Source organism: Euprymna scolopes, chromosome 4 (genome assembly GCF_053919585.1).
Source record: "Euprymna scolopes isolate OS-2025 chromosome 4, ASM5391958v1, whole genome shotgun sequence".
Classification (NCBI taxonomy): Eukaryota; Metazoa; Mollusca; class Cephalopoda; order Sepiida; family Sepiolidae; genus Euprymna; species Euprymna scolopes.
In genome coordinates, this window is record NC_136485.1 from 95929442 (window position 1) to 95955726 (window position 26285).

A 26285-nucleotide genomic window follows, 5' to 3' on the forward strand; every position below is an offset into this window, starting at 1 on the left:
TATTTCATTGAAAATGTTTTAATTTAATTAACGAAAATGGGAATGGTTTTCATGAAACGTATATATATTTTTATTATTACAAACAGAAAATGAAAAAATTAAAAACAGAAAATGAAACAATTAAAACAGAAAATGAAACAATTAAAACAGAAAATGAAACAATTAAAAACAGAAAATGAAACAATTAAAAACAGAAAATGAAACAATTAAAAACAGAAAATGAAACAATTAAAAACAGAAAATGAAACAATTAAAAACAGAAAATGAAACAATTAAAAACAGAAAATGAAACAATTAAAAACAGAAAATGAAACAATTAAAAACAGAAAATGAAACAATTAAAAACAGAAAATGAAACAATTAAAAACAGAAAATGAAACAATTAAAAACAGAAAATGAAACAATTAAAAACAGAAAATGAAAAAATTATTAAAAACAGAAAATGAAAAAATTATTAAAAACAGAAAATGAAAAAATTATTAAAAACAGAAAATGACATATCCATAATTTTCTAAACTGGGCAGCGCCATTTGAAAATCAAAACATTTATTAAATTTATCAAAATTGTAAAAACATTTATTGAAAAGTTTGCGTGAGAAAATATAATTTTAATAAAACAATTTTGTAATGAAAGCAACATTAGATTTTTATAAAATAGTTTTTTGTTTTTTTCCAAACAAATAATTTTAATGCAACATTTTAAATTAAAGCAACTTTAAAGGGTCAACACCAAAATAATTTAGATGAAACCGAAAAATCATTATCTAGTTTTTTTTTTTTTTTTTTTTGGTTATTTATTTCATGCTTTGGTCATAGTTTAAAATACTGATTTCTCCCTCGGATTTTAACGACAGGTGCACAAAAAAAATGGCGTCTTCATTTTCGGCGATAAACTGTAGATGTACCCCCCCCCCCGAGACCTATATGTTCTGTCAGGTGTTTTTGATAAACTTGAACTATCTCAAGGTTGTGTTAGGTGTCAAAATCAATACCACTGGAAATAAAGTTCAACTGGAAGCTGCTTTCTCTGACTACTTGAGAAGAAATCCAGTTGATTCATTTCCACCTCCAAAGCAACAAAAAAAGTCCCTTAGTGAATCTGATGAACATTCAAATAACTCCTGCAGTTGTGATGAAGAACCATCTCAGGATATCTTTAGTTATGAGCATCAAGGACAATGGGTTGCTGTCTATTATGACACCAACATTTACATTGGCCAAGTCATTGAGGTTATATCTGCATTCAGTGCTGTAATAAAATTTTTATCGCAAACCAAAGGTAGAAAAAATTTTTTTCAATGGCCTTTGTCAGATGACATTGCACAGGTAGAGTCAGCATTTGTTTTACAGATGAGGTTTTGAGGTAATGCTAGTTTTAAATGATGGTAGGATTTGGAGTGTTCTTGATATCTACCATAGCAGAAGTTTATGAAAGAATTCTGAAAGAAAATCAATAAGGCAAAGAATTGTAGTAAGACCTGCCTATAAAATATCCTACTTGTTTACTTGTCTTTTAAGTTGAAAGTTTTTCAATGCTTGAAAAAAAAAAAAATGACTTGTGACTTTTTGTATAACAAATTTCTAAATCTTATTGTTGTTGGTCCTTTTTTGGCGAGTTTAAATTCACCAAATAAAAATATTTCTGTGGAAAAAAGTTTTGTTATTAGAAACAAGGCAAACATTTCTTTTAATTCCTCACCCAAAAATTAGTAAAGTTGCAAAGTTTTAAGCTTCTACTTCCAATTGTTACATTTTTACAGCAATTTCAGTAACGTATACTTTGGACTCTTTAACCCTTTTTTTGCCTTTTTTACCAAATTGTCTGTTCGACTGCTTTTACATGGTCCACAATTGAGTGGTTTTATCAATTTATAATTAAAAGAAAAAATTATCTTGATCTAATGTGTTATGAATCATACTAAGAAGATTCAATACATTAGCTATTGAAATGAAATTGATATGAACAGTCAAAGTTGCATTTCCGTGTCATATTTGCACTTTTTTCCCGTTGGTAGTGGGATTTTGCTTAGTGTTTAAGTTAGTTTAATAATTATTGCTTTCATTAGTATTAATTTTCATTTACAAAATGACATTACATTTATAAGGATTTTTCACTTGTTAGTAGCTTAGATTTTTAGTTATATACTATGAAATTTGGCTTCTGGACCATGACAAATTTTCAATTTCCGACAAACTTTGAACGATCATAACCTGATGGCTAATTGAGCTACCAAAATAAATTTGGTACTTTTGTTTTTGGTTTACAAAAATCTATATGACCACATTAGTTTTTTTTAGATATAATGAAAATAAAACTTTGGTTTGGGAATTAAAGGATACTCCAACTTAACATCTAAATCTGACCCCCAAGATTGCCATGGGCATGGAATATGTGCCTACATCAAAGATGGCTTTCCATGTGGTAGGGATATCTCCAGAGAAGACCCTAATTTACCTTATATGTGCTTTCGGGTTGCACTAGCTTACACCACTGCACTTATATTTGCCCTCTATCGCCCCCACAACAGTGGAGTTACTTTAATCTTTAAGAGCATATCTGAGAAAATTGACCACATCCTGTCTGCTCATCCTTCGGCAAACATTCACATTTGCGGTGACTTTAATGTCCATAATGTGGAATGGCTGACCCACTCAAATAAAAACCGATGACGAGGGGAGGTTTTGTCATGATTTTGCCATTGCCTATGATCTCACTCAAATTGTTCACGAACCCACCCGTGTGCCCCATACACCCAGTCAATATGCAAGCCTTCTAGACCTTTTCCTCACAACTTACCCTGAGCTGTGTTCATGTTCCGTTCTATCTCCTCTGGGATCCTCTGACCACTCTGTTGTAGCAGTTAAGATAAAAATGAAATGTAATAAGTCTTCAGACGTACCTCTCCACCGTACTGTATATCGATACTCTATAGCTGACTGGGATATCTTTCGTACATTCATATCTGACCTACCTCTGCATTCCATGTTTAAAAAGGATGTATCCTCTATAGTATCACACCTGACCAAATGGTTAATTATAGGCATAGACCGATTCATACCATCCAAAAAATTCCAACAAAAACCTAACAACCAGCCATGGTTCTCCCCTGAATGTGCTGCTGCCATTGCGCACAGAAATCACTTTTTCCATAGCTACCAACGTAATAGATGTACTGAGACTAAAGCTGCTTTCAGGACTGCCAGCAACCACTGTAAAAGAGCAATAAAACATGCAAGAGCTATATGCTCAGTCTGTTAAATCCAAAGTAGCTGAGCAGCGGCTTGGTTCCCACCAGTTCTGGCAAATAGCAAACAGGATCTTGAACAGAAGTGTGCGTTCTATCCCAACTATCATCAATGGACCTGAGGTCATTTCGTCAGCATCAGACAAGGCCAGACTATTTGCAAAGAACATTGCAGCTAATTCTACCCTATGCGACAATGACCATCAACTCTCTGTATTTCCTCCTATAACAGACAACACGCTATGCAACATACAAATATCTGTGCGTGAGGTCGCCAAGCTAATTAAGAACCTCAGTAAAGCAACTGGCCCTGATGGCATTCGAGTTATAGTGCTGAAAAAGCTCCAACCAGAACTTGCCCCATTACTTACAAAACTGTTTAAGCGTTGCCTTAAGAAGAAGTGCTTTCCAACACCCTGGTAAACCTCATCAGCATGCCGTGTATTTAAGAATTCAGGTGAAAAGTCATCTCCCTCTCAGTACAGACCAATAAGTCTCCTGTGTGTCATGAGTAAGTTGTTGGAATCCATATTAAATAAAGAAGTAGTCAACCACCTCAACAGAAACAACCTTCTTAGTGACATGCAATATGGTTTCCGCTCTGCAAGATCTACAGCAGATGTGCTAACGGTTATATCACATAGAATTAGTGAATCTCTTGACGAAGGTTTTCTTTCCAGGGCAATTGCTCTTGACATATCTAAGGCCTTCAATAAGGTATGGCATAAGGGCCTACTTCACAAGATTTCCAGCTACGGTATTACTGGAAATGTTTTCTCAATTATTAAATCATTTCTCTCCGATAGGTTCATAAGAGTAGTGGTTGATGGGCAGAAATCAGAGGCCCACAGTATTAATGCTGGAGTCCCCCAGGGGTCCATTCTGGGCCCAACTCTCTTCCTGATCTACATCAATCATCTCCCAAAACACATACTTAAATCATTCGTTGACATCTATGCTGATGACACGACCATCTATGGCAACACATCAAAGGCCATAAATGACAAATTTCTCTCTAATTCTCTCTCCTCTGATCTTGAGTATGTGGTACAATGAGGGAAGAGGTGGCTGGTCACTTTTAATGCATCTAAAACCAAGCTTCTATCTTTACATCATCAACGCTCTGATCCCCATCTGGCATCAATTGAAATGGATGGCTCTCGTCTTGGAGAGGCTTCATGTTTTGACAAGCTTCTGGGTTTGACCTTTTACTCCTGATCTGAAATGGAACACGTACAACAAATCTGTTGACAGGGACACTGGGAAAATGGTGGGATCCTTCTACCACTCCAGAAGATATCTTACAACTGATGCAATTCTCTATCTCTATAAAAGCCAAGTATGTCCAAGGATGGAGTACTGCGGCCACATCTGAGCAGGAGCTGCAAAAAACAGCGTATCCTGCCTTGACAGAGTACAAAATAGACTTTGTGGTTTAGTAGGGAAGCCCTTTTCCCTTCCCTGCAACCTCTCTCCTACAGAAGAGACGTTGCGAGCTTGTCTTTGTTTTATCGCTATTTCCATCGCAGGTGCTCGTCTGAGCTCCAATCTCTCATTAAATCCAAAGTAGCTGAGCAGCGGCTTGGTTCAATCTTTCACGAGAAACACCCGTCTGGCTGAAACTACTGTCAACAATTTTCCCCACTCTTTATCTGTGCCTAAATCCAAACATAGATTCCATGAGCAAAGCTTCTTTCTTAGAACTGCACGCCAGTGGAACTCTCTGTCGCTTGCCTGTTTCCCACCTGACTACAACTTGGATGTCTTCAAGTCCAACATAAACAAACTCCTGACAAACCGCCCCCTTAAGTAAGACACTCATCAAAACCCCCAATACTAATGATTACTACAATACTATCTCATTGATTACTGTACACGTAATAACCCTTATCCCTGAGTGGCCTTCGGGCCTTGATAAGTGGTGACCCCATGTAAAAAAAAAAAGATACCTATTTAAAGAAAAGTGCACATGATTAATCTCCCATAAAAATAAATTGGTCAACTGTCCTAAAACACTAAAATGATCTTGAAATGGTGAATCATTTAGCATTAAATTTATGTGAAACCAACCCCACTCTAAATTCTAAAATTGTTTTTGTTTTGTTTCTAAATCTTCAGGATGTTCACACATGATTTTCCATAGCCCTATCATTAACCCAAAGTCAGAGTGGCAACCTCCTCACCTTCTCATAATTGCACAAAGACCCTCTGAAAACCACTCATAATCGCCTTTTAGAAAAAAAAAAAATACTCAGGGTTTATCTACCATGAAAAAAAAATTGGTTAACTGCCCTAAAACGCTGGAATGGTTCAAAATGGCAAATCATTTTACATTAAATTCTAAAATAATTTTGGTTTATCTTTTCTTAAAATTTTTAAACAGTGCTAGATTCCGATTTCAGTAAAGTAAAAAAAAGTTCAACAATTCAACTTAGAGCTCTATAATTTTTTTTCTTTTAATGGATACATGGCCTTTTTAAGGAATTGCAGAATATTTATGTGCAGTTACTGCAGATTATTTGGAAACCATTAATTTTTGGAGATTTTCAGTAGCATATTCGGAATTCTTGCAGAAAAATACACTCATATAAGAAATTTTATTGCTTTATCTTGTGTTTTAACAAAGATAAAACATTTTTACTGAAAGAGTAGTGTAAAAAAATGTGACAAAACGCATATGGTCTTAAAGAGGGGAAAATATCCAAACGTGTGAGGAACAAAAATAGTCATAACTTCCTTAATTTTAATTTAATAAAAATTTAAAAAGATTCTTTCTTAGCTCATCAAGCTCTTTCTATATATACCAATATTGAAATATTTTAAGACATTTCAATTTTTTCATGTGTATTGCTAATTTTAGTTTTAGCCCCAAGGCCGCTCTCCCATCCAATTCTTCCGGTGCCTTGGTGACTAACCCGAACTTCTTCAAGTGAACCACCACTTCCTTTGCAGTCACTAGAGTTTAATTTACAAGGATCTCATCAATGTAGGAGTTCATAGCGCAATCTCCTGTCTCCATTTTCTCCAGAACCTTCTTCAAAATGGTCGACATGATCTTGGGTGCCATTTCAACCTGAACCCCATCCTCATAAGGCAGTAGGTTCTGCCTTTATATCTGACCAACTGGTACTTCCAGAGTTTCTTGGCCACACTGAGTTGCAAGAAGGCAGATTTTAGATCGACCAACGTAGATGCATCGTTCATTTGCCTCCATTCTCTCACTACAGTCTTATTGTATGCAGTCTCACTGCATACATAAACAGCATCACTTTCAGTATTGCACTTAGTGTGTTGGTTCAACTCTCAAAAATCCAGAACTGGTCTGACCTTCCCTTTTGTTTGCAGAATAGCCATCAATGGCAAGATGTACGATTCAATATCAGCCATCCACGGCAACAGTATACTCTCCTCGATCCATCTGTCCACTTCTCATTCAAAATCTTCTGACCAGGCTTATATGCACAATAGTAGTGGTACAGCCAATGTAGATCAGGGCCACGATTTCTTGTCCTTCTCCAACAATCTCTCGCTTGGGCATCTGCTGCAAGCACGCCATTATTCCCAAGTTGGGGCAGCCGCTAATGCTTATGACTCCCCCTTGCCAGTTTCCCGGACTCGTGCAGTTCACTGCCATATGACCACTTCGGTTACACCTGTGGCACACCATCCTTTCATGGAACTTCCTGCAGTCTCTCTACAGGTGTGGGCCCCCACATTCGAAACATGCACCTTGCAGTTTCGACTGACTTTTGCTCACATCCTTCCCACACTGTTGCTGCCGTTCCAAAGAATTAGATGCCCATCAATTGCAGTGGAAAGCAGCTTGCTTACCAAGGTCTCGACACCTGGGACCTGCTGCAACCTCTTAGAAATTCTCTCTGGGAACCCAGTGACAAACACCATCTTGGCCACATGACTTGCTGCCTGCCTCCTAATTCCTGATATCTCCACGAATCTTTTAATCTCATTAGCATATACATCGACAGATTACCCCGTCCACCTTATCTTTTTTAATCTGTTGAACAACTCAAACGGCCCCTCGGCAAATGCCTGAATCAATCTGACTTTAATTGCATCAGCGCCATCTTGTTCCCGCTCATTCAGCTCCAAGTATAGGGCTAGTGCATCACCTTTCAGGAATAATGGTATCACTGTGGCAGCATCACCTATCTTTTGGAGCTTCGCCACTAGGTCCACTTTCTTTAACCAAGCTCCACATCGCCTTCGCCACTGAACGGCTTTATCATATTGTTTCGGCCAGTGTCCATAGCCAGAAATAGCTTGTTCTTTTGTTGATCAACTTATGAGCAGTCATGACAGCGATCCCCCAAACAAGTAGCTAGAAATCCAACAATCATCAAAGGTCACAATCCTACTTCTCAACTCGGGCTGCTTTTATACAGCCTATCTTCCCCATTTGCCAGACACACCAATGTGGTAAGACTTTTGTTTTCCTTAACTTAAGACAACAGGCATCATACCAACCCTTCCAAACGGCTAATCACCAATTTTCAAAGACAGATGAACCTGTATCCAGTTCCTGCAGAAGAGAAGACTATTAGCTTTCGAGCTTGTTACATTTCAGAGGCAAAATTTTTTGCAACAGAGAACTAATAAAATTTGTACTGAATTTTAAGGTAGACCTTTGTTGTACTTTGTCTTATTTTTGCCACTGTCATGTGAGAATAAATATCTCACATTGATAAGATATGTGATAAAAAAATAAAATATTAATTGATAAAAAAAGTTTAAAATATCTAAATAGCTTGACAAAAGTTTACATATTTGGTGTTAGTGCACTTACTGATCCGTGCTATTTTTTAAATCGTATTTCCAAGTTCAATTAAAGTTTTATGTTTTTTATTCAATTGTAAGGTTAAAGTATAGAATAATTACAAAACGCCCTCCTCTCTCCATGTTAAGAACGGCTTTTTAAATAATAACGTTATTATTTCAGCACAGATTAATAAGTGCACCAGTACCCATATATTTATATATTCTATCCATTTTGAAGTAGCAGAAATATTGTATCCATTTTGCGCTTCCATACCTGAACTGACAAACGCTGACGCCGCCTATCGGCGTGTATTAAAGTTAAGCTCCCGTTTTATGCACAATTACTGTTTTTACTTGTATTTTTTTTTTTTGCTATGGGTGTCCAAAATTAGTGCCATACCTACCCATAATCATTGTACAGGCCGACCGTTAATTTTTCATTAACTTCCAACAAATTTTGAAAAAAATTTAAAAAAATAAAAAGTACCCCAACCATACCAGCAATAATTCGGTTTAATGTTCTCGTCGAGTGGTTCTAATGTGAGGGATCGATAGAACAGAAACTGAGCACAAACTAAAGATCTTTAAATATTGAACTTTTGCATCGTAAAATCGTGGTAGATTAGTGTCCACTAGATAATAATCTGCTAAAAAAATTGGAAATATATATAATTTGAGATTGCTATTCATGACTGTGCATTGTACAGGTTACCTATATCGATAAAAATTTAATTCTGTGTTTATTAAATATTTGGTGTTTTTATTTTGTATCTTACTGGATCTCGACCGTTAACGACTTTACATCTTTTTCTGGTGGCCTCGTCGTCGCGTACTTGTAAGAATTAAACTCGACATCTGATGCCATTCTTCTAACGTAACGATATTCTTTATTCATTACCAATGTACGATGCAGAGAAAAACATTTACAAAAGATTCGGGTTGGTATTACTGTACACATAGATTCGAAAAAGTTGTCAAAAAACAAATATATAACAAATAAATGTTATCAAAGGCAAGATAAATTACTTATCTACCAAACTGGATATAATTTTCGTGTTTTTATTCAATTTAACATGTTTATTCAGCTCGAAAAGCATACAGTGTTTACAAATGTATTGAAAAATTCAAAATGGCGGCCGACTCTCTCTTTACCACGGTAAGTTCGGAAAAAGGTGTTATAAATAATAAACTAGACAAAATACTATTAAAAAACCACCGAATATATGTCAAGTTATGTCACGGTAACATATATTGAGCGAATTTCTAACAGTATTTTGTCTAGTTTATTATTTATTACACCTTTTTCCGAACTTACCGTGGTAAAGAGAGAGTCGGCCGCCATTTTGAATTTTCCAATATATCGGTAAACATGCATGTTTTTCGAGCTGAATAAACATGTTACATTGAATAAAAACACGAAAATTATATCCAGTTTGGTAGAAAAGTAATTTATCTTGCCTTTGATAACATTTATTTGTTATATATTTGTTTTTTGACAACTTTTTCGAATCTATGTGTACAGTAATACAAACCCAAAGTTTCAGGATTGCGCAGGTATTTACTTTTTTGTTTTGTTTTAGTAGTCGTAGTTTATAGTAATACGTTTAATGTTAACCAAAAAGATTCATAATATATATATATATATATATATATATATATATATATATATATCCAACAAAACAAAAGCGACTTGTCCAAAAACCACCAGTCATTTAAAGTTAATACTATATTAGTTTATTTTGAACGAAAAGAAAATAATATCACGTTGATTTTCAATAAAATGATGATGATTTATCTTCTGTTGACTCTTATTAAATTTATTTGATTTTTATAGCTATTATTTCAACGTCAACGTAACGACCTTGAAAAGAAAATAAACCTGAATAGGACTGGCGCAGTTTGTTTTTTTTTACGTTTGTTTTTGTTTTTGTTTTTTTAATATTTAGCTAACCAAATGAGATGTCGAAGTAATTTTTCTTTTTCATAAGATTTATTAAGGAAAAGGGATATTTTTTAGTGTATATTTACAAATAATCAATATTTGAGAGGAAAAAATGAAAAAGTAACTTTATAATTGTCTGATCTTGAAAGTTAGTATTATGTTATCAGAATTAATTCGCCAAGATTCAAGTGTGGAGCCGCAAGCACTTAATAATAATGCCAATAACAGAATTAAAAAAATATATATAGAAAGAAAGAAAAATGTTTTGTTAGCTTTTTTGCTTTTCTACCTACATTGCAGGATCTCGTTTCAGAGCTAAATTGACGTCCGACAAAATTCGTTCTCCTCGTGCGTCCATTCTTGTTTACCTCATGTCACGTGGGTCGTCGATTCCACGACGACTAAAAAGTACGAAACGAAACACATGTTTACTTAAATGTTTTAGGTTTAAAGTTAGGCCAGGTTTTTAAATTACATTTAAAATTTAAACAAATATTTTTAAGAATATTTTATTTTTACAGTCATGAAAACGAAATTAATTAAATTATTTGGTATTGTTGTAGATCAGACGTCCTCAATGAGATTCTAAACTTGATAGAAAAAAAAAATCTTTTAGAATGTAGAATTTAGAATTTATACACGAAATTGATATATAAGAAAAAAACTCGTCCCGGGAAAACTCGTCTCCGGAAAACCCGTATCCGGAAAACTCGTCCCGGGAAAATCCCTCCCTTTTTGCTAGGTAGGAAAACTGGTCCCTTATTGAATAAATATCGATTGAAAACACATTTTATTACCGTTCTTGAAGGAGATATTGTTTTTAAAAGAGACTATGCACCCCCATAATATTTTTTTTTAAATTATTTTTAACTCTTGCTCAAAAAAAAAAAAAAATAAACTTGATCACAGAGGCAAGATACGAAAACCGAAATCAAATATTTATTCACAAAAGTGCTCTAGTTTTAACACTTTTTGTGTCATTACGAAACAAAAATAAAGAAAGAAAACACGTATGACGTAAAATGGGGGGGGGTTCACCTCAAATACACAAACGGAATGTTCAAGAAAGATTATCGCTACAGTCCTCTGTCTCTTCTCTCTTGGCTGGCCGGGAATCATCTCCCAGCACCCAGCACCCAGAAATGAACATCGTTTTATAGGTTCCATCTTCACGCACACACGAGATTATGCGAGAACGGACGAAATAAAAATGCTGGCCGCCATGTTTGTTCTTCCTTTTCTTCGCCTGTACTCACTCGCTGTGCACCCACGGTAAGACTTCTCTTTCTTGCTTCTAACCACATGCCTCCCTGATCTCAAGATCACATTTCATAGTCTCTCATCCACTGTGGCGGTCGCCTCTCTCTACTTGGCCTCTGAGGTGTCTCGTCCTCCTCCTGTGGCTGCACACTCCCCTCCACTGCTTCGCCCTCAACTGGTCTGACGTCAAGAATGTGCCTCGGGACTCCTCCCACCACAATGTTGTTACTAGTGTTCCTCCCAGTTACGCGACCCCTACTCCATTGTGTGGTGCAGCGCGCCCCCGGTGGCTTCACCCATACCTCGTCCCCGAGTTTAATTGTCCCTGTGGCCTCTACTTCTCGGCTTGCCGGCTCCACCCTGGGATGCCTCCAGGAATATGCAAACATTGACAGTTGCGGGACCGTCTCTGGTACTTGTCCCAGTTTAGGCGACATGTTATACCAGAAGACGGCTTGCTCAGGTGAGGTGCCTCCTCTTTCCGCAACTGCCTTTATGGTGCGGTGGTTTCTCTCTACGATCCCGTTGCCACTAGGTCTGTAGGCAGCTCTGAAAAATTGTTGGATCTTCCATTTCTTCAGTACTTCTGTCACTGCTACTGACTTGAATGCAGTCCCGTTGTCGGTTAACAACTCTTTCACGGGGCCTCGCTCCAAAAACACCTCATCAAAGATTGCCGCTATTTCATTGCCTGTTCCTCCACGTAGCTTCTTCCATAGGGCAAATCGCCCGGGCTCACAGTCAATCATGGTAAGGTAAAGTCCACCCCTGTAATGGGTGACATCGCATGCCAGTCTCTCCCAGGTCCCACTCACCTCCAATTGGCCAGCTTCATGCGTGCTTGGAGCAGGATCAATCAACTGACATCTGTCGCATGTCCTGACCACTTGCCTCACCTGCTCCTTGGTGATCCTTGGGTCGACTTTTTTCACTAAGTATCAAGTCCTCTCTACCCCCATATGGTGCAAATTGTGCAGTTCTCGCACACCAACATCATCTAGATCCGATGCAGCAACAACATCTTTCTTTGGCAACAGCCAACTCTTCTTCACTCTCGTGAGAGCATCTGCTCGGTTCTTTTCAGAAGCAACCATGTCTACGCGAAGCTTCAAACAAAACTCTTGCATCAGCTCAGCCAGCACCCCAAGCCTGCGCTTCACTAACATCTCAGCAGCCCCTCTCGTTTTTATCCTTTTTTCGCTTGAAATGAGAGACTTTAGCCAAGCAAACACCGTGGCGGAGTCTGTTTTGATGCAGATGTCACGTAGTCCCCATTTCAAGGCCAGATTGACTCCTTTTATTGTCGCGTCTAATTCCGCCACATTGATGTGGCTGACGTCATTCTTTTTCCTCAACCAGGCTGCATCTTCTGCAACTACTCCTCCAATTTCCAAAACGACCCCTGTTGCAATGCTGCTCGCATCGCACCACACGACTCCATCCAATGTTCGCGGTATGTTCCAGGTTCCCCGGACTGGGTCTTGCCGTTCTGCTTCTTTCAGGAGCTCTTCCATCATGGCGACCGTTCTTTCTCCCACCTTATCATTCCATCCTTGTCCTTTGGCGTGTCTCTTTATGTAGCTGCATGCTGGTCTAAGCCAGCTAGCAATATGGAAAAAAGTTCACGTCTGTTGAGCTCCTGCTTCAGTTGTGGGATTTCATTTCCCCTGCGAAACTCTAGGCCGCCTGACGCACCTCGTTTCAGTTTTAGACCCAAAGCAGCCCCTCCGTCTAATTTTTTCGGTTCTTTGGCGACCAACCCGAACTTCTTCAAATGAGCTACCACCTCCTTGGCAGTTACCACAGTTTCATTCACCAGAATGTCGTCTATGTATGAGCTCACTACCCCATCTCCCTTTCCCATTGTCTCCAGAATCTTCCTGAGGATAGTTGACATAATCTTGGGTGCCGAATTTAATCCGAACCCTACTCGTGTAAGGCAGTAGGTTTTGCCTTTGTACTTGACTAACTGATATTTCCAGAGCTTCTTGGCAACATGGAGTTGCAAATAGGCAGATTTTAGATCTACCAATGTAGATGCGCCATTCATCTGCCTCCATTCCCTAATGGTCTCACTGCACACATCTACGGTGTCGCCTCCCGTATGGCACTTAACATGGCCGTTCAGCTCTCGGAAATCCAGGACCGGTCTTACTTTCCCTTTAGTTGTTTGCAGAACGGCCATCAACGGCAAAATGCCCGACTCCACATCATCCGTCCAAGGCATCAGTATCCCTTCCTCAATCCATCGGTCGACTTCCTGCTCAAACTCCTTTCTCGCCCCTCCTCTAAGCGAATTTGTGTAGCACGCCACCCTGTTTGTCAGCGATGGCGCTTGATGTTTCCATGCCCACTCCACCGTCCACCGCTCTCCGTCGAATTCGGTTCGGAAGTCCTGATGTTTGATCGACAATTTTCTTTCCTCCCCGGCCTTGTTGATCTCTCTGGGAGAGTTCTCCGTCACCGCGCACTCAGCTAGTCCGAACCTCACATTGTCACATGTGATGGTAACACCTCCAAGGCGGCATATAACATCCATTCCAATGATGGCTTGGACACCAGGCAGCAGGCGATCAGTGACAATTGCATGGACCCTCATCCGACGTTCAGCAATATCAATAGTGACGGTCTTTTTCCCTCGACACTTCACTCGCGACCCATCGAATGCCACTACTTCACCCTTCCCTTTCCATCTTCCGACCAGGGTAGTGTGCACCATGGTAGTGGTGCAGCCAGTGTCAATCAGGACCATAATTTCCCGTCCTTCCACCGCAATCTTCTGTTTGGGCATCTGCTGCGGGTGCGCCTCTATTCTCGAATCGGGGCGGCCGCTGGCGCGTCGGCCTCCCCTCGCCAGTTTCCCGAACTTGTGCATTTTACCGCTAAATGGCCTCTTCGATTGCATTTGTAACACACTGTCCGTTGCAAGAACTTCCTGCAGTCTCTTCTCATGTGTGGTCCCCCGCATTCGAAGCATGCGATCCCCGGGTTTGGCAGATTCCTGCCCACATCCTGCTGTACCGTTGCTGTCGTTCCTCCAGGCTCCGTGGGCTGGGTGCTCACTAAAATTTTCGCAGTTCTAAGCAGCTCACTCACATCCAGCGTCTCCACCCCCGGTACCTGCTGCAACCTTTTCGATATTTCTTCCGGGAACCCGGTAACAAAAGTCATCTTGACTACGTGACTCGTGGCATGTCCTCTGATGCCCGACAACTCAACCAATCTCCTTATCTCATTCGCATAGACATCCACAGATTCACCAGTCCACCTCTTCTCTTTCAACTTATTAAAGGCCTCGAAAGGCCCCTCTGCGAAAGCTTCGATCAGTCGACCCTTGATGGCATCTGCATCACCCTGTTCCCGCTCGCTGAGCTCCAAATAGAGGGCCAGTGCGTCCCCTTCCAGAAACAGTGGTATTACTGCGGCCACATCATCCAGCTTCTGAATCCTTGCTACAAGGTCCACTTTTTTAAGCCACGCCACCACATCACCGTCGCCATTAAAAGGCTTAATCATATTGCTTAAACCTGCGTTGGCCATCGCCGAAATAGCTTGACGTAAAATGGGGGGGAGGGGGGGTTCACCTCAAATACACAAACGGAATGTTCAAGAAAGATTATCGCTACAGTCCTCTGTCTCTTCTCTCTTGGCTGGCCGGGAATCATCTCCCAGCACCCAGAAATGAACATCGTTTTATAGGTTCCATCTTCACGCACACACGAGATTATGCGAGAACGGACGAAATAAAAATGCTGGCCACCATGTTTGTTCTTCCTTTTCTTCGCCTGTACTCACTCGCTGAGCACCCACGGTAAGACTTCTCTTTCTTGCTTCTAACCACAACGTATTATCAAAGAAAGCAATTATTTTATTTAGAAGAATTAATTCAGTTTAAATAATTCTTGTGTTATTACAAAACAAAAAAGAAAACACGGTCTTATGTAATTTTGGTACCGCGCTGAAATAACGTTATTTCGAAAGCCATTCTTAACATCAGGAGGGGAGGGGATCGTTTAAAAGTCATTTCGGGTGCACTTGTGCACTGTGCTTAAAAACATACAAATTTATTTTCTTTTGGAGGTGGGGAAGGCTCGTTTTAAAACTATATCTACCTTGTGCAAACCTTTCCTAGTCTCGCACAAAAACACACATTCACATTTCAAGCTATGTCATATACATACGCGCATGCAAACATACGCGCCCACGCCCACACACGTACAATTATTCACGTTCGCGTACATACACTCACATTCACGTGTATATATACACATGCTAACGTATACACATGTACTCACACACGCGCACATGAACGCACACATGGACTTCCGCTTTCTAAGGAAATATACACATGCGCAAATGACCACCAGAAACGAGTATAAAAGAGAGAGCAACAAGCGGCTCTGTGTTCGTTACAACTCTACTTTCAACCGAGTCGTTGTTTGTTTCATTCACCACATTCTTTTCTTCTACCTCTTCTTTTACACACGTCCGTTCGTTTTCGTAACTCAAACTCGTCTCCCTTCCCGCTCTCCTCTTCTCGTTATTTATGGAATCAGCGTACGAGATTCTCCGAGATTCCACAAGACTTTTTTCCACATAAACGCATGCGGGCACCATCTTGATTCTTAGTAGCCACTTTCTCCACACTCCCCCCTGATCTCATGATCACAGAGGCAACAGGGGGGGGGTGATCGCCGCCGTCGGGTGCTTCTACGAAGGGGGACAGTGCTGCTCTCGTCTTCGCATGCGCTCTCATCCACCGCCTGATGGTCAGGGAAGGCTTCATCTCCGTGGAGGTTACTGATATCAGAGTCACTGCTTGATAGGGATGGTGCAAACCAAAGCGATGGCCCACTCGTCTCAGAGTCAGAATCACTCTCATCGTTCACTGCAGGTGGTACATGTGTCGCCGGCCGTAGGTCCCTAACGTGATGGGGTAAGCCATCAACCTGTACACACTGCTGACTCACCACATCGGTCACTGTGCCTCGCTTATACTTGTCAGTACATCGGTTTCCTGGCGGCTTCACCCAGACAGCATCCCCTTTGGCATATCGATTCCGTTCTATCTCAGTGGCCACAGTTGTATCGGGGTGGATTCCTTTTTCTCGGACACGATACTGATAGATTGCGTTTGCAGGCGCCGTTCCTGGAGAGACGCCATCCTTTGGCATGAGATTATACCAGTACACAGTTTCTGCGATGGTGCACTGCTTCCTGGCTGCAATTGTTTTGATGCTGCGATGGCTTCTCTCAGCTATACCACTGCCAGAAGGCACATAAGCGCATCTAAGCCACAGCCGCACACCCCATTCTTGTAAGAACTGCCTCATCTGATGGCTGCAAAAGGCTGGGTCGTTGTCCGTCAGCACTTCATCGGGCGCACCTTTTCACAGCATCAATTGTGGAATGGGAAATTCCAAGCATAGAAAGACCATTAAGATAGACCATATTGGCCCCTCGAGAGAGTCTAATGAGTCGGATAATGATTCAGCCATGGAACAAGCTGATATCTCAAGCCAGAGAAGTTGACATCAACAGGAAAGACCAGATGAGGAGTCTGACGTACAGTTGATGGAGAGGAGAGTCATGACATGTAACATGACGTTGAAACTTGCAAATAGCTTGGATGCGAGTTATCCCTTATTTGCATCATTTGCAAAGGTTTAAGATGATAATAGGAGCCGTTCCAAAAGGCCTAAAGTAGGTTTGGAGTTTGGAAGTGGGGAAGAGGAACAAGTGAGAGGGAATTGTTTATATTTAAAAAATCTGTTTATATTTAAAAAATTATTTATATTTAAAAAATTTGTTTATATTTAAAAAATTGTTTAAATTTAAAAAATTGTTTATATTTAAAAAATTTGTTTATATTTTAAAAAGTGTTTATATTTTAAAAAAGTGTTTATATTTTAAAAAAGTGTTTATATTTAAAAAATTGTTTATATTTAAAAAATTTGTTTATATTTAAAAAAATGTTTATATTTACAAAATTTAGAAAAGTTACATGAGTTTGTAGAGCACTGAGCCTCTTCTGGGCAATCAATACCCTATTTCTACCGGACTAGTCTACCTCCTCTCACCTTGACCATCACGATTAGGATCTTCCTTGGTAGTTCATGGGTCAGATCCCTGCAAGAATTCCAATAAAACAGAAAAGAGAAAAGAAACAATTAAAGTCGTTCTTAATGCATTCACATCTCGTCCTCTAGAGGGTTCTCGACACGCGTGTTGCCTTTCCTTGGTTGCTCGTCAGGAACTGTTTTTTCTTCAAGTGGGGTCATTTGGGCAGCAGGTGGGTTTAAGGAGTAGATAGGCACTATCTATTGCCCGGCTTCCATACTCCTTCTTTGCCTATTAGCCAGGCATAGAGGTCGAAGCACAGGGATTCAACAGAAACACTTAGTGATCGATCTTGTTTCCTGACTAGGGCAATGAACACCGATTTCCTCCTCTACCGACATATCCCATCTCCCTCTAAACTGGGCAGTTGGGAGTGTTTGAACATCATAATGCCAGTACAAGTAGATTGGGTTGACCGTCGTCTGATTGAGTTGAGAGTACCGGATCGACAGTTCCTGGCTGCTGTTCCCAACTGGTAGTACAGAACCCTAACTCTTTGGTAGCACTTAGAACGGCTGCTTCATAAACAGTTGAATAATATCGCGATGTTTGTAGTGCCATGTTGCGCATGGAAAGGGACCCTGCACTCATCCCCGGTGGGCTTTCCTGAGGCCACAGTCCTAGTAGATGGAAGGTCAGCTGATGGTCTTCTTGTGTTGCATGCCTGGTGTAACCAATTGTTCAGCACCCCTTACCTAACTGAAACTTAAAACAAAAAAAATGACAGTACATCTAAAATTACGCTTAAACCAGGACAAAACTCAAAGAAAATCAAATTGCCTCCTCCCTTGAGGCTTGCATTTACTAACATCCGTGGGCTTAGAACTAATTTAGCTGATGTTGAAGCATTTCTCCTAACAAATACCCCGGATATCTTAGCACTAAGTGAGACTAACCTACACTCCTCTATCCCCTCTAACTACTTTAACATGCCCGGATATCTCCCACTCTGCTGTAAGGACTCTGACAGACATATGCACGGGCTTGGAGTCTATATTCGAAACACCCTCCCCCCTGACTAGAGAAAGAAAACTAGAATCGGACGATCAAGCCTTTATGTGCTTTAGACTTAACATGCAACATAATATTAGCTATTTTTATTTTCTTTACCACTCTCCCTCGACCCAGGACTGTACCCTAATAAACAAAGTCTCTGACAATACTTTCCCTCGACACTAGCGCACAAGTTCATGTATTTGGTGACTTCAATGTCCACCACAGTAACTGGCTTGGATTCTCTAATTACACAGATGCAGCTGATACCACAACACATAGCTACTCTATATCTCATTCCCTATCACAGACGATTACATTTCCAACCCGTTTCCCTGACCAGCAAGAGTAACATGCATCACTTTCAGATCTGTTTCTGACCACAGTTCCTGATGATTGTGTTACGAACGCCCACAGCCCAATTGGAAATGCTGATCATGTAGTGATAATAGTTAAAATCACCCTAAACTCTAGAGCCAAAATGGAAGAGCCATTGCTCAAAACAACGAGATATTATAAAAAGGCCGACTGGGAAGCCATCAGGGATCTCATTAGAGACACCCCATGGTGAAATATCCTTTAATTTCCTGCTGAACAGTGCGCAAATGAGACCACTGAATGGTTCAAAACAGCAATTGAAGCACATGTCCCCACGCGGAAATTTTATAGCAAGCCCCACTCTCCCCAATGGTTTACTTCCACATGTGCAGCTGCCATCGCTCAAAGGCAGCACGCATACCACAGATTTAACCGACATAAATCCAATTCAAACAGACAGAAGTATATAGAAGCTAGAAGTAACTGTAAGAAAGAAATAGCGACAGCTAAGAGAGAATTTACTGAAACCACCCAAAAACACATCGAAGCTCAGAAATTAGGAACCCGTGACTTCTGGAAAATCTACAACAGTGTAGTAAATAATGGGCAATCAACAATTCCCCCACTATCCAACAATCATGAGGTTGTTTGCTCTGCAACCGAGAAGACTAACCTGCTTGCCAGTCGGTTTGCCTCCAACTCCACACTGGACCCTCCTAACCACCCCCTACCTGACTTTCCTTTGCGGACAGACGCCACACTTGACGATCTGAAAATCACCCCTTCTCAGGTGCATGTCATTATAAAAATTCTTGACACTGCAAAAGCATGTGGACCTGATCTCATCCCAGCTGTGCTATTAAAAAAGTGCTCCACCGAAGTAGCTCCAATCCTCTCCAAACTTTACAACAAATGCCTTAATGAATCTTGCTTCCCTGTCTGCTGGAAAACTGCTTCTGTGTTACCAGTTTTCAAGAATTCGGGCGAAAGAACTGACCCAACAAATTACCGCCCCATTAGCCTCCTCCCACTTTTCGCCAAAATAACCAAGCTCTAGTCCATCACCTTACAGATGCTAAACTTCTTACTGACCAACAATATGGATTTAGGCAAACCCTTTCCACAGCAGACATTCTAACTGTAATCTCTGAGCGTATATACCATTCACTTGACAAAGCAGGGGAGGGTAGATCGGTAGCTCTAAATATATCTAAGGCTTTTGACAGGGTATGGCATGAAGGTCTTCTCAGGAAAATCAGATCATATGGTATCACTGGAAGAATACTTAACATAATTAAATCCTTCTTAGATAAGAGAAAAATCCAGGTTGTCCTCGATGGCTGTACATCTAAACAATATGATATAAATGTGGGAGTGCCTCAGGGGTCTATCCTTGGATCTCTATTATTCCTAATAATCATAAATGACCTCCCTGATAAAATTGTCTGTGAGATGGGTATATATGCTGATGACGCCATGCTTTATAACAGACACGACAGAAAACTAATAAACACATATCTAAAAAAATGGCAGAAACACTAGAGAATGACCTCCAATCTGTAGTGGAATGGGGACATAAATGGATGGTCACATTCAATGCTGCTAAGACTAAACTTGTTTCCTTCAATAACTACAAGAAACCTTCTCTACCACCAATAGCAACGGCCAAAGACTCTTTATCTGAAAGTACATCTTTTAAACTCCTCAGTCTAACGTTCACAGGAAACATGAGTTGGAAAAATTACATTGAGAGCATTGCGAAAAAGGTAGGTTCTCTCTACCGTGCTAGAAAGCTACTGACGCCTGAAAGTACCTTGTACCTCTATAAGGCCACCATTCCCCCATGTATGGAGTATTGTTGTCACATTTGGGCCAGTGCATCTGCCACTAGTCTCTCACTCCTAGACAAGTTTTAAAAGAGAGTCGCCAACCTGATAAATCCTGAATTATCATCCAAGCTTCAGCCTCTGTCCCATCGACGCAATGTAGCATCCCTCTGCCTGTTCTACAAGTACTTTAACAGTGTATGTTCTGACGAGCTGCAAGCACTTGTACCCCCTCCAACAAACCCGACAAGCAGTACAATTCCACCCCTTCATCGTAGAGATCCCTAGATGTAAGAGAGCCTTCTACTCCAGTAGTTTCTTCCCCAGAACTGCTAGACTTTGAAACTCCCTGCCAGGTTCCTGCTTCCCCAACTGTACTGACATGCAGAAGTTCAAGTGTAATGTGAACCGAGATCTTGCTGCCCAACTCCCCATCCAATAGTACCCCTGTAGCCTGTGTCCCTAATAGTAGCCCCCTACATCAAAGTTGTAATGTGCCTTGTTTGGAGTGAAAATGTGATAAAAAAAAAAGTGTGTTTGGACTGGAGTTACGTTTGTCATCAGCACAAACAGCCTCGAGGTGCTTCTCACTATCTTTCAGCCTTATCCGTCCTTTTACACATGACACCACCACTGCCAGTAACATACATATCATTATTAGCGTGCTTATTCCCCCTACCATAATTACCACTTTATGGGATCTATCCCTAGATTCTGTATCCTCTAGACCGTTCAATCAGGTTTGTAATTCTCTCAAATCTATTTTTCTTACTCCCTTCAGAGCCTTAGGTAACCTGAATCAGGTACACGGCAACGATCGACAGACTAGGGGATCCCAGAGGTTAGTAAGGTTATTCAACTGGATATTTGTCCACTCTACCTCAGGCGCTTTCAATAAATACCGTTCCTCAACTTGATAATATGCGGGTAACCTTCCCCTGGGCCTCACATTCCTAGTCCAATTCTATCATAGTTAAAGGTGGATGCACCTTAAATATCTCAGTGGCCAAATTACCACATACCCCGGATAATTTCAGTCTTTTTTGGGTGGACACTAACCAGGTGGCTTTGGCCACTCTTACAGTCAAGGGTAATAGTCTTGCCACTTCAACCTTGAAGACACGATTTATCATTCTCTCATCCCCCTGGAGTAATCCCAATACACACAACATGATCTCCAATCACATATATCAGGCTTTGTGACCGACAGATTGCAAGATTGACTCAACACTCTCCCACTTCTCACTGGTTCAATAACATAAATTTATCCCTGGCCATGTTAAATGCTACATATTCAGTCTCCACCCGGTAACTGGCCACCAGCTCTAATCTGGGTGTGTCCAGTGGATATGAAACAGGTGGAGTGATGACCTAATAAACCTCATATCGACCTCCTTGATCCCAGAGGGGCACAGACATGAACACCAATATTTTTCCAGCTTCTAGCTGCGCATCACATCTGAGGGTGTTATGATATTCCCACAAACCTTCTTCTGGGCTCACCGGGAGTTGTAGACGCGACAGTAATTTTTGTCTCTCTTAGGTCTGGGTTCCAGGTCCCTAAATCTCTGATAGTGATCCCATTGGTCAGCACACTGACGCCATAATATGCGCAACTTGTCCTCCAAGGGATTCAATATCCGGATATATTGTTCTAGATGCTCATACATGCTAACTAGTTGCTGATGATGACATCAAGGAATTCAAAGTCGTACTACATGGTTAAACGTTCTCACTTCGCTTCTAAAGGGACCCTCCTCTGATCATATCAGTTCTGTCCGACTGACTCTGCTGACTGTTCAACCCGGATTCGACTGCCTCTGATCTTCGACTGAAACTATTGAGAATTAATTTTGCTATGATGTCAGATGTATGGTTTCAAAATGTGATCGACTCACGTGGCTTAAACATACATGGCTCAGCACATTCTCCAAATACACTTCTGCAACAAAGAATTCTCACTAATCTATTTTTCAACCTAACTTATTTTTCAATATATTTTTAAATTGTATTGTTCTTTATTTTTTTAGCTGACCTTTTTAATTCAGTTCCCATAAAAGAATGCACAATTAAAATTTTTTTTACAATATCTCTATTTCCAAAACAATAGCCAAACTCCAACATTCCAACTCCAAATCTATTCTGAACCTTGCTTACACGATTCGAATCTTGGTCTATCCTAATCTCATTTTCCACTTATCTAATGTTTTTCATATTTACAAGAAAAGGGTCCCCTTTTCTTGTAACAATAATACAGAAAATGAAAACAGTTTCCCAAGGGCTCCCCTCCATTGGCAAGGCCGTATGTAAATATTCTGCTTAAGTTACGGCCTCTTGTATTAAGGGTTTAATCCTCCTCACCCCCTCCTTAATCTTAAGTATGGCCACACCAACAAGTGACAACAGAGCGTCCGAGGTTCAAAGACGCTGTCCCTGCTATTAGATAATTTCCGGCTGGCCCATAACCGAAACCCATCCAACATACATTACAGTGACATGCCTCCTCCCCCAATGTCCACCCTGAAGTTCAGCCCATAGGAAAAAAGAAACAAAAAGAAATAATTTTAGCAATAACTTCCCAGTTCATCGTTAAAGTTGCTTCGCACGTATTAGCCATTTATTTCTTAATTCACTGTCTTGCTACAGAAATTAACACGATTAATAATGACTCACCTTTACACAATCTCCCTGATTGCTTAAGTCCTCCAGAATTCCTTTCAATTAAAAGTAAAGTATTAAAAATAATGCGTAATTTGATATGCCGCACAAGCACTGATCCTTCAAGGAAATTCTGTTACTTGATTAATGACTCATGGCGGAAAGTTCATTTAAAGAAAAAATGAAATCGCTTTTCAATGTTATAATGAGTGCATAACAAAAGTAACCTTCCACACTCAGTCCCCCTGAAGGAAAAATCCTTCCAGATTGAGGAAAAAATTCTCTTTTTCCCTCAAAAATTTAATCAATCTTCCCAAAATACTACTCTTATTTATTCTCAATTGAATTCAACTAATATTTTGCTCTCATTCACGAAAAAGGAATCTTTCTAGACTGAGGAAATCTGTTTTCTTCTCGGAAATCAATTAATCTTCACTCTGTATTATTCTCAATAATAAATAGACACTTTGAAATAAGGGAAGAACTTTCCATAAATATTCTGTTGCGGCAAATGCATGAAAAGAGAGGGGGTTTGGAAGGCAAGCCATGGTGCGAGGCCCTCCCACACGGCCCCTCCCCTCACCTCTACACCCACTGTCATCAGGCAGTGCCGACAACAATGGCACCTCCCCCCCCCAGCCCCTTAGCTCTCATAGCAGGTTTTTCTTTCTTCAACGCCGGCAACCTTAAATTCAAAACAGGATTACGCATAATTCACTTGTTTAGCTCTGAGTGGAAAAGAGAAAAAGACTTTGTACATTTTTATAGGAGGCGCTCAAACTCGATTTCCCATTAGACGCTTTTAATTAAAGTTTCCTCCTTTTTTCTTCTTTCTTTAAACACTCCTAAAACTACTGCCCGCCCAGTATTAAATATTCAAGAACACAATTTCACCCTCTCAGTACAGGCCAATAAGTCTCCTGTGCGTCATGAGTAAGTTGCTGGAATCTGTGTTAAATACAGAAGTAATCAACCATCTCAACAAAAATAACCTTCTTAGTGACACTCAATATGGTTTCCGTTCTGCTAGATCTACAGCATCTCATAGGATTAGCAAATCTCTCGACGGAGGCAACCTTTCTTGGGCAATTGCTCTTGACATATCTAAGGCCTTTGATAGGGTATGGCATAAAGGTTTACTTCATAAGATCTCTAGCTATGGTATTGCTGGAAATGTCTTCTCAATTATTAAATCATTTCTTTCTGATAGGTTCATAAGAGTAGTAGTTGAGGGGCAGAAATCAGAAGCTCACAGTATTAATGCCCGTGTCCCTCAGGGGTCCATCCTGGGCCCAACTCTTTTCCTGATCTACATTAATGATCTTCCAAATCACATCCTTACATCATTTGTAGACATCTATGCTGACGACACTACCATTTATGGTAGCACATCTAAGACAGTAAACGACCAAGTTCTCTCCAATTCTCTCTCCTCTGATCTTGAGCACGTAGTACAATGGGGTAAGGAGTGGCTGGTTACTTTTAATGCATCTAAAACCAAGCTTCTCTCTTTACATCATCAACATTCTGATCCACATCTGGCATCAATTGAAATGAATGGCTCTCGTCTTCAGGAGGCCTCAAGTTTTGACAAGCTTCTTGGCTTGACCATTACTCCTGATCTTAAATGGAACACGTACATCAAATCTGTTGCCAAGGCCGTTGGAAAAATGGTGGGATCTTTCTATCGATCCGGTAGATATCTCACTGCTGGTGCTATTCTCTATCTATATAAGAGCCAGGTACGTCCAAGGATGGAATACTGTTGCCACATCTGGGCAGGAGCTGCTAGAAAGGACTTGTCCTGCCTTGATAGAGTTCAAAATAGACTTCGTAGCCTCATAGGAGATGTCCTTTTCTCTTCCTTGCAACCTCTATCTCACAGAAGAGATGTTGCGAGTTTGTCTCTGATGTATCGTTATTTTCATGGAAAGTGTTTGACTGAGCTTCAATCTATGGTCCCCCCTCGCCAAACTTTCACAAGAAACACTCGTCTAGCTGTAAACACTATCAATAATTTCCCCCACTCTTTATCTGTGCCTTAACCTAAACGTAGATTCCATGAACAAAGCTTCTTTCTTAGAACTGCACGTCTGTGGAATTGTCTTCCGTTTTCCTGCTTTCCGGCTGACTACAATATGGTTGTCTTCAAGTCTAACGTAAATAAGTTCTTGATGAGCCATTCCATATAAGTTATCAAATTTACCAAATTTTCATTACTAATGATTACTATATTGTCCAATTTCTACTGTACACTCTTTAACCCTTATCCTTGAGTGGCCTCTTGGCCTTGATAATGTGGTGATGCCTGTGTAAAAAAAAAAAAAAAAAAATTACATTATTATTTAATTCGATTTATAACAATCCTTCACAACCTCGCCCAGTTTTTTTGTTTTTTTTTTCTCGATGCTGTGGCTCTCCCCTTTGTCCTGTAAGGAGTCCACAGCCCAGATCAGCTAGTTCTCCCGGTTTTTGCATAACCTTCGTCGAACAGATTTTCTTCAGTATCAGAGCCCATCTCATCCAATGGGAAGTCTTGCTCGGATACTCCAATTCCACATCTGCTGGTTGCAAAGGTTCTCTATCCTCCATTTGACTGTATACATCTGCACTTAATAATGATACGGCTGCACCCGTATTTACCAGGGCTGTTAATTCCACCACCCCCCGTCTTCACGGGGCAAGTCAGGCCTCCTGTTTCTATCAGAACCTGACATATTCTGAGCCATTCTTTTTCGATGACCAGCCCTGGGCAGAGGTCGGCAACAAATATTCCTCACCCAGTGAGCGCCAGGCAGTCTGAGATTTGCTCATGTTCCCTAGACGGTATCTCTCCCCTTTTCTTGGGGATGTCTTTCCTTTCTGAAGGCATTCTCTCTGCCGATGGCCTGCAACAATGCAGGGGTTTTTTTTACTTCACGGGTCGCCGGTCCCCTTATGCCTTGGGCGACCCATTGGCGTTTCCTGAAGCCGTTTTCGGGGTGGGTTGTACCGGGGTGATCTGCCCTCCCACCTCTGTTTTGGGGCCTCCTTCACGTTCCCCTGAGATTTACCCTCGGGTGGAGGTTGTTGTGCTGGTCGAACCGATTCCCAGGCGATGATCTCCTGCATCCATGCACCATTTGGTTTCCTACAATAGGGCTGCAG

At 40.5% G+C, this 26285-nt stretch overlaps 1 protein-coding gene across 1 annotated transcript in view; it reads right to left on the reverse strand.

The window, feature by feature from the left end:
• Positions 1-10391, reverse strand: part of LOC145269027 (protein prenyltransferase alpha subunit repeat-containing protein 1-like) — a 205059-nt gene extending 194668 nt beyond the window's left edge. Inside the window, exon 1 of the mRNA XM_080124608.1 lies at positions 10257-10391. Within this exon, the coding sequence (XP_079980734.1) occupies positions 10257-10321 (65 nt within the window). The 5' untranslated portion in view covers positions 10322-10391. The remainder of the gene's footprint in view (positions 1-10256) is intronic.
• Positions 10392-26285: the final 15894 nt, after the last annotated feature.